The following is a 7,883-nucleotide window of genomic DNA, read 5'->3' on the forward strand; positions in this document are numbered from 1 at the left end:
CCCCACGCGTGACCTTCCCGCGCAGCGCGCACGCGCCAGGCCCCCTGCAGCGGGGGAGGGCTCTGCTCGCTCGAGTGCGGGGGAGGGGCGTGGGGCCGCCTCGCGTGGGCGGACCCCCCTGCGAGCCTGGAAGTTGGGGCACACTTGCTCCCCTGCACCCCTCACGGAGGTGACCCGCGATGTGGAGCCTTCCTGTTCAGGCCGGGGTACCCTGCTCTGCAGAACCCACGGGGATCCCAGAAATGTAGGGCCCCGGGCCCGTCTCCCCTGGACACTGCACTCTAAGTGCCCGGTCCACTTCACGCGCGGGACCTAGGTGTCCCGGTTCCCCTACCCTCCTCCCTCAGATGCAGGAGTCCCGACCGGGAATCTGGGGTCTCCTACCTCCTTCCTCAGGGCCAGGCGCCCGGGTCCCCAGCGCCCCCTCCCTCCGCAGCCGCACCCTCAGGACCCCCCTGTCACCCCGAGGAGTGGAGGCCCCAGGCCTGCAGCCGGGCCCCTCCACCTCTGGCTCCTTCTGCCCAGTGCCCCTGAGGCGCCCTGCTGCGCAGTCCGCGGGCCAGCCCTGCCATGAGCCAGCGAAGCCGGCGCAGGACAAGTGAGGAACCGCCCCTGCCCTCCCCTCCCCGGGCTGCGGCGGGGGGCTTGTCTGGGGCCGGGGCCTGGTGTGGGGTGTGAGCCCCCGCCTCTGCTCTGCAGTGAAGAAGGACGACGAGGCCGTCGGGATCCCCATCCCCTTCGAGCAGACGGCCCACCTAGACCCGCAGCTCTTCTACAGTCTGAGCCCCTCTGGGGGCAACTTGGAGGGTGAGCTGCGCGTGGGGGCGGGGCTGGGGGGGGCGGCCCCCCGAGTCCGGGCGCTGAGGCTCCGCTGCTGCGGTCTCCCTAGAGCCCCCCGAGGCCGCGTCGCCGGCGCTGGCCCTGATGAGTGGCGTCAAGGCCCAGCTGCACATGGCCCTGGAGAGAAACTCCTGGCTGCAGAAGCGCATCGAGGACCTGGAGGAGGAGAGGGACTTCCTGCGGTGCCAGCTGGACAAGTTCATCTCCTCGGCTCGCATGGACGCAGGTGGGGGGCGTCGCGGCCAGCCCCGCCTGATGTCCAAGGCTTCTTCTCCCCACCCGCCTCCTGGCCCCTCACGTCCTGGGCAGCCACCAGCCGTCTGGGGGCTCTGTGCTGCCAGGACACTGAACAGATTTCAGTGGTGCTGCCAGGCGAAGGCCGAGTCGGAAGAAAGGCCTGGCAACCCCCATCCGAAGAGCAGCCACTGACAGACCGCATGGAGCCCGACGGCCCGATCCCGCTGTGTGGGGGTCACTGTGGTCGGGGGCTGACTTGAGGGCAGGTGATGACAGCCCCCGCGGGGCCCTGGCACACTCCCCCAGGGACTCTGGACCTGAGAGGCCATGCTGCCCTTGAGTTCCCTGGTCCCGACTCCTTGGGGGTACCATCCTTCGTGGTCGTGCTGGTCTCTTAGGGCAGGAGGTTGGGAGAGGCTGTCTGTTCAGTCCAAACAGCTAGCCTCCTCAAACCCCATCCCATTCCCACTGGGTCCTCAAAGGACCCGTCTCCCATTCAGTCTGACTACTCCAACCGACTGGTGACTGTGGAGTTGGTCCCAATTTGCGGCGGCCCCATGCGTGTCAGAGTAGGGCTACGCTGCGCACTCAATGGCCGACCTTCCAGAAATAGATCCAGGCCTTTCCTGCAAGGCCCCTTTGGCTGGACTCGAACCTGCAGCCTCTCAGTTCACAGTGAGCATGGCAGCTGCTTGCGCCACGTAGGCACTTCCTGTCGGCTCCCTGGCTAATTGGAGCTCCTGCCCGATCGAAGACCCTAAGCCTGTCCCGGTGGGTTCAGCCCTTTCCTCTTCTGCGTTGCTGAAGGCTTTCATTGGGTAACCTCGGCCTGTTGGTTCCCAAACCCTACCTGCTTTCTCGCTGTTTCCCGCACGCCCCCCTTTCCCTGCCTAATTTGTGACCAGTAGCAACCCTTCGAAGGAGCCCTAGTGTCACAAAGGTTAAGCACTCAGTGCTGACTGAAAGGTTTAGACCCCCCAGTAACTCATGGGAGAAAGACTTGGCAGTCTGCCACAGTAAAGATTGACAGCCTTGGAATGTGGACTCCAGCCTCCACCACCCTGAGACCCCAAGAACTAGATGGCAAAAAAAAAAAAAAAAAAAAAAGACTGACAGCCTTGGAGACCCTGGTGGGGCAGTTCCACTCTGTCCTCTAGGGGCGCTGTGGGTCAGAATCAAATCCAAGGCAGTGGGTGTGGTTTGGGCTTTGCTTCTGTGAAGATTGACAGCCTTGGAGACCCTGTGGGCAGTTCCACTCTGTCCTCTAGGGGCGCTGTGGGTCAGAATGCACTGAGGGCATGTTCCACCACCAGCAGCAGCTGCCCCTAAGGAGGCCTGGTGGCACAAAGGTTAAGTGCTCAGTCAGCTGCTAGCCGAAGAGTTGTTGGTTCAACACCCCCAGCAGCTCTGTGGGAGAAAGGCCCAGCGACCTGCCCGGCAGAGGTTACCCTGTGGGCAGTTGTGCTCAGGTGCACGGAGCTGCCACGAGTCAGAATGGACTGGACGACCCCCAACACCACCCACCCTTGGAACGCCAGCCCGGCTTCCCCGCCTGATGTCCAGGGCCCCCACCCCAGGCTGGGCCGGTGTGAGGCCTCTCCCGTTGCTGGGCCCGGCACTGCATCTGGAGGTCGGAGCCACCCGAAGGGGCTTTCCTCTGCCGGGTCTTCAGCCCACATAGGAGATCTGTCCTTCAAACACCGCCCCTCTGGCATGTTCAAGCCCAGTGGGCCCTCTTGTGAGGCCCCTTAAAACCCCCACATCCTTGTTAATCCCACTTGTCCCCCAAAAGCATGCGAGAGAGGCACGTGGCTTTTAGCCCTGTGCCGTCAGGGAGCCCGGTATCTGGGAACCCGGCTGTCCCGCCGTCCCGACCACCCCGAGCTGGGGCCATTTCCCTGATGGTTGGTGCCAGGGGCCCCTGGGCTGCCTTGCTGGGAACTCCAGTACCAGACCTCTCTGCCCAGGCCTGCTCCCACAGGGGTCCCTGGGGAGAGCCAGATGGAGGCAGTGGCCTTGCTCAGCCCACCACACCCAGAGAGCTGGGGTCTCAGTACTCGCCCCACCCCCCTCAGGCGGCCTCAGCTGCTCCCCGTGATCCTACATCTCATTCTTCCGTTAGTCCCACCCAGGTCCCTGGAAAGCCCCTGCAATACCATCCCCAGGTCCCCCGCTCTGTTTAGCCCCCTTCCCTGGACGTGTGGGCTGTCCGCTCTCCCAGGCCCACTGGCCTCGCTGCTGGGAACCTGCAGTCGCTGCGAATTGCCCCGCCCATGCCCCGCCCCGGTCCCAGTCCACGCAGGAGCATGGAAAGGCCCTCGGCATCCGCCCTCCAAGCGCCGTGCATCCACCTCCGGCCCCCACAGCCCTTGCTGGGGACCCCAGTGTTGGGAAGCCTAGCACCTCCCCAACCTGGCCCCCTGGCCTCTGGGGACCCACCCAGGCCTGGGGGCTGTGGGAGGGGCGCGTGGCCCCTCTGGTCCCGCTGTTGACGTGTGTGCACCTCCCTCCTTGTCTTCCTAGAGGACCACTGCCGGGTGAAGCCCGGGCCGCGGAGGGCAGAGGGTGACAGCCGGGCTGGGGCTGAGGCCTCGGACCCCGAGTCGGCGGCCTCCTCCCTCAGTGCAGGCTCTGAAGAAGGCAGCTCCAGCGAGAGGCGGAGGCAGAGACAGAAGGCAGGCGCCGGCCGCAGGCGCTTTGGGAAGCCCAAGGCACGGGAGAGGCAACGGGGTGAGTGTGTGTCTGTGCAGGGGTGAGGACAAGGCTGCAGGGTGAGTGCAGGGGTGAGTGTGTGTGCAGGGGTGAGGACAAGGCTGCAGGGTGTGTCTGCAGGAGTGTGTCTGTGTGTGTGCAGGGAGGAGAGTGTGTGCAGGGGTGAGTGTGTGCGCGCAGGGGTGAGGACAAGGCTGCAGGGTGTGTGTGTGCACGGGTGAGTGTGTGTGCAGGGGTGAGTGTGTGCAGCGGTGAGGACAAGGCGGCAGGGTGAGTGCAGGGATGAGTGTGTGTGCAGGGGTGTGTGTGCGTGCAGGGATGAGGACAAGGCTGCAGGGTGTGTGTGCGTGCACGGGTGTGTGTGTGCAGGGGTGAGGACAAGGCTGCAGGGTGTGTGTGTGCACGGGTGAGTATGTGTGCAGGGGTGAGGACAAGGCTGCAGGGTGAGTGCAGGGTTGTGTGTGTGTGCAGGGGTGAGTGCGAGGCTGTGGAGTGTACACGGGTGAGCGTGTGTTCACGCAGGGATAAGTGCAAGGCTATGGAGTGTTTATGAGGTGAGTGTGTTTACAGGGGTGAGCATGTATGAAGGGTGAGCATGTGTGTGCAGGGGTGAGCGTGTGTGCAGGGGTGTGAGGCTATGGACTGCGTGTGCGCACGGGGTGTGTGCACAGGGGTGAGCATGTGTGTGCAGGGGTGAGTGCGAGGCTATGGAGTGTGCACAGGGGTGAGCGTGTGTGCAGGGATGAGTGTGTGCAGCAGTGTAAGGCTATTGAGGGTGTGTGTGCACAGGGGTGAGCATGTATATGCAGGGGTGTGAGGCTATGGAGTAAGTGAATGTGTACAGGAGTGAACATGTGTGCAGGGGTGAGGGTGTGTATGCAGGGGTGAGTGCAAGGCTATGGAATGAGTGTGTGCAGAGGGGTGTGTACTCAGAGGTGAGCGGAGGATATGAAGTGAGTGTGTGCAAGGGTGAGCGTGTGTGTGCATGGGGTGTGAGGCTACAGGGTGAGTGTGTGTATAGGGGTGTGTTTGTGTGCAGGGGTAAGTGTGTGCAAGGGTGAGTGTGAGGCTATTGGGTTAGAATGTGCAGAGGTGATTGCAGGAGTGCGTGTATGCAGGGATGAGTGTGTGTTCACGGATGTGACTGTGTGCAGGGTGAGTGCAAGGCTATGGAGTATGTGCACAGGGGTGAGCATGTGTGCAGGGGTGAGTGTGTGTGCAGCAATGTAAGGCTATGGAGTGAGTGTGTGTGCTCAGGGGTGAACATATGTACAGGGGTGAGCATGTGTGCAGGGGAAGCGTGTGTGTGCAGGGGTGAGTGCGAGGCTATGGAATGAGTGTGTGCAGAGGTGTGTGTGCAGGAGTGTGAGGCTATGGGGTATGTGCAGGGGTATGTTTGTGTGCAGGAGTGAGTGTGTGCAACGGTGAGTGCGAGGCTATGGGGTTAGAATGTGTGTGCAGGTGTGATTGTGTGCAGGGGTGTATGTGTACAGGGGTGAGCATGAGGCTACAGGGTAAGCATGTCTGTGCAGGGGTGAACATGAGGCTATGGGGTGAGCATGTGTGCACGGAGTGAGCATGAGGCTGTGGGGTGAGCATGTGTGCACGGAGTGAGCATGAGGCTAAGGGGTGAGCGTGTGCACACGGGAGAGTGAGGCTACAGGGTGAGTGTGTGTGTGCAGGGGTGTGAGGGTATGGGACGAATGGGTATGGACAGAGGTGTGTGTGCATGCAGGGGTGTGAGGCTACAGGGTGAGCATGTGTGCATGCAGGGGTGAGTGTGTGCAGGAGTGTGAGGCTACCGGGTGAATGCGAGGGTATGAGGTGAGTGTGTGTAGACTGGGGTGTTTGTGTGCACAAGGGTGAGTGTGAGGCTATGGGGCAAGTATGTGTGGACAGTGGTGAGCATGTGTGCATGCAGGGTGAGTGTGCAGCTACAGGGTCACATTGTGCAGGGGTGAGTGTGCACAAGGGTGTGTGCAGGGGTGAAAGCATGTGTGTAGGCGTGAGAGTGTGAAAGGGTGAGTGTGTGCACACAGGTGAGAGCATATGTGAAAGGGAGGGTGTGTGTGTGCAGGGGTGTGTGCATGGGGACTTATGTATGTAGGGGTGAGAACGTAGGGTGTGTGCAGGAGTGAGAGTGTATGTGAAAGGGTGTGTGCGCGCAGGGCTGAGAACGTGTGTGCAGGCGTGTGTATGTGTGTGCCTGGGTATTTGTGTATCTGAATTTGTGTGACAGCATGTGTGTGCATATATGTATTGTTTGGTGAGTGTGTGTATGTGAGTGTGCTAGTATCAGTGTACGTGCATGCGTGTGCATATGTGCGTGAGTATTTATGACTGTGTATGTGTGAACATGTATGGGTGCATGTGTGTGTATATGGGAGTATGTATGAAAGTGTGTGTGACAGTGTACCTCAGTGTGTGCGTGCCTGTGGGGTTCTGGGCTGGGATTTGCTGTGCGTGTATGTGTACTAGGGGTGCAGGTGTGGAGGCTGCGGGCGCGGGGTGCAGGGAGTCGCCGTGTGGTCCGTGCAGAGGTGTTCTCTCGTCCTCTCCACCCAGACCTCATTTTCGCCATCTGCAAACACCCACCCCTGGTCCCACGTCCGCAGCCCTGATGTGGTGGGTCCCCACCAGCAGGGTGACCGAGGGCCTGCTCCTTGCCGCCAGTCTGGCTTTTCTCACCGGGAGGAAGGGGGCGTGTTAGGAGCTCCCTGGAAGGGCGGGGACCTCCCAGGCCCGTGTCCCTGTTGTGGGCCATCACTGAGCTGAACTCCAGCCTCGCGGCAGGATCCGGGCGTGGGGGCCAGGGCTGGTGACCTGGGCAGGAGGCGGCATGTCCCGAGTGACGCGACTCTGTTCCCTCGCCGCCGCCTCCTTTCCACCTCCTCGTGTTGGGGGCCTTCATCCGACCCCACTTCCTCTGTGTGTGTCCGTCCGCCCCACAGTGAAGGACGCCGACGGCGTCCTCTGCCGCTACAAGAAGATCCTAGGCACCTTCCAGAAGCTCAAGAGCATGTCGCGGGCCTTCGAGCACCACCGCGTGGACCGCAACACGGTGGCGCTGACCACGCCCATAGCCGAGCTGCTGATCGTGGCGCCCGAGAAGCTGGCCGAGGTGGGCGAGTTCGACCCCTCCAAGGAGCGCCTGCTCGAGTACTCACGCCGCTGCTTCCTGGCCCTGGACGAGGAGACGCTCAAGAAAGTGCAGGCCCTGAAGAAAAGCAAGCTGCTGCTGCCCATCACCTACCGCTTCAAGCGGTGATCGCCCGCCCCGGACGCGCGCGGAGCCGGAGCCTCCCCGCCCCCTGGGGGGGCGTGCGTGGGAGCGGCACCCGCGCGGGGCCCTGGGGGGCGCCTGCATGGCGGAGACCGTTCAGGCCCCCAGAGCGCGTGCGCGGGACCCTGGCCTCCCGGAGCCCTGGGCGTGCGCGTGCGTGACGGGACCGCGCGTGCCAGGCCGCTGGGGCTGCGATACGGCAGCGGGACCCTCCCGGGGCCTGGGAGCACGTGTGGCCTCTCCTCCCGCAGACCCTGCTCTCCGGCCAGGCCCCATGTACATAGATCCGACCCCGGGTGGCTCCCACATTCCTGGCAGCCTCCCCTTCCCCTTCCGGACCCGCCGGTTGGGAGCTGGGGGCTCACTAGCCCGGCCCTCGAGCTGCTGCCCAGGGCCCGTTTCGGCCCGCTTCTGCCCCGGCCCGAGCACCGGCGTCTCCCTCCAAGAAAACCCTTCCACTTGAGCTGCACCCGCCCGGCCGTCCCTGGGACCCCGTCCTCCTGGCAAAAGGAAGGCTTTTGGGGGCTGGTCGCGGCGCCGCCCTCTCGCTGGGCTGGAGGGACTGTATAGACCCCGTGTCCACCGCGAGCCGCCGGGAGAGGCAGGCGTGATCCGGCCTCCCCCGCCGGGAGCTTCCCACCCCGGTTTTGGGGCCGCCCCAATCCCACGTGTGGCAGACAAATATGCAGAGAATTTAAATTAAAAGAGATGAGAAAATTTGGAATAAACTAGGCTCCAGCCTCTTGCTCGGAGGGGGACATGGTCGGGAGGGGGGGTGGCTGTTGCCACGGAGACGGTGACGGGGCCTCTG

The 7,883-nt window shown here is 63.0% G+C and overlaps 1 protein-coding gene across 1 annotated transcript; it reads left to right on the plus strand.

The window, feature by feature from the left end:
- The first annotated feature begins 570 nt into the window (after window positions 1–570).
- Window positions 571–7,057, plus strand: CCDC106 (coiled-coil domain containing 106). Its single transcript, XM_042783200.1, has 5 exons — window positions 571–598; window positions 700–807; window positions 890–1,066; window positions 3,601–3,807; window positions 6,741–7,057. The coding sequence occupies exons 1-5, from the start codon at window positions 571–573 to the stop codon at window positions 7,055–7,057; spliced, it is 837 nt and encodes a 278-aa protein (XP_042639134.1).
- Window positions 7,058–7,883: the final 826 nt, after the last annotated feature.

The sequence above is a fragment of the Orycteropus afer genome, unplaced genomic scaffold (assembly GCF_000298275.1).
Source record: "Orycteropus afer afer isolate SDZICR_OR568_19922 unplaced genomic scaffold, OryAfe1.0 scaffold00726, whole genome shotgun sequence".
Taxonomy (NCBI): domain Eukaryota; kingdom Metazoa; phylum Chordata; class Mammalia; order Tubulidentata; family Orycteropodidae; genus Orycteropus; species Orycteropus afer.

What these genes read in the sequence shown, in the direction of transcription:
- CCDC106 (XM_042783200.1), top strand. Translation starts at nt 571, where the DNA reads ATGAGCCAGCGAAGCCGGCGCAGGACAA. An exon ending in GCGAAGCCGGCGCAGGACAA is followed by an intron (nt 599 to 699) that starts GTGAGGAACCGC and finishes TCTGCTCTGCAG; the next exon opens with TGAAGAAGGACGACGAGGCC. An exon ending in GGCACGGGAGAGGCAACGGG is followed by an intron (nt 3,808 to 6,740) that starts GTGAGTGTGTGT and finishes TCCGCCCCACAG; the next exon opens with TGAAGGACGCCGACGGCGTC.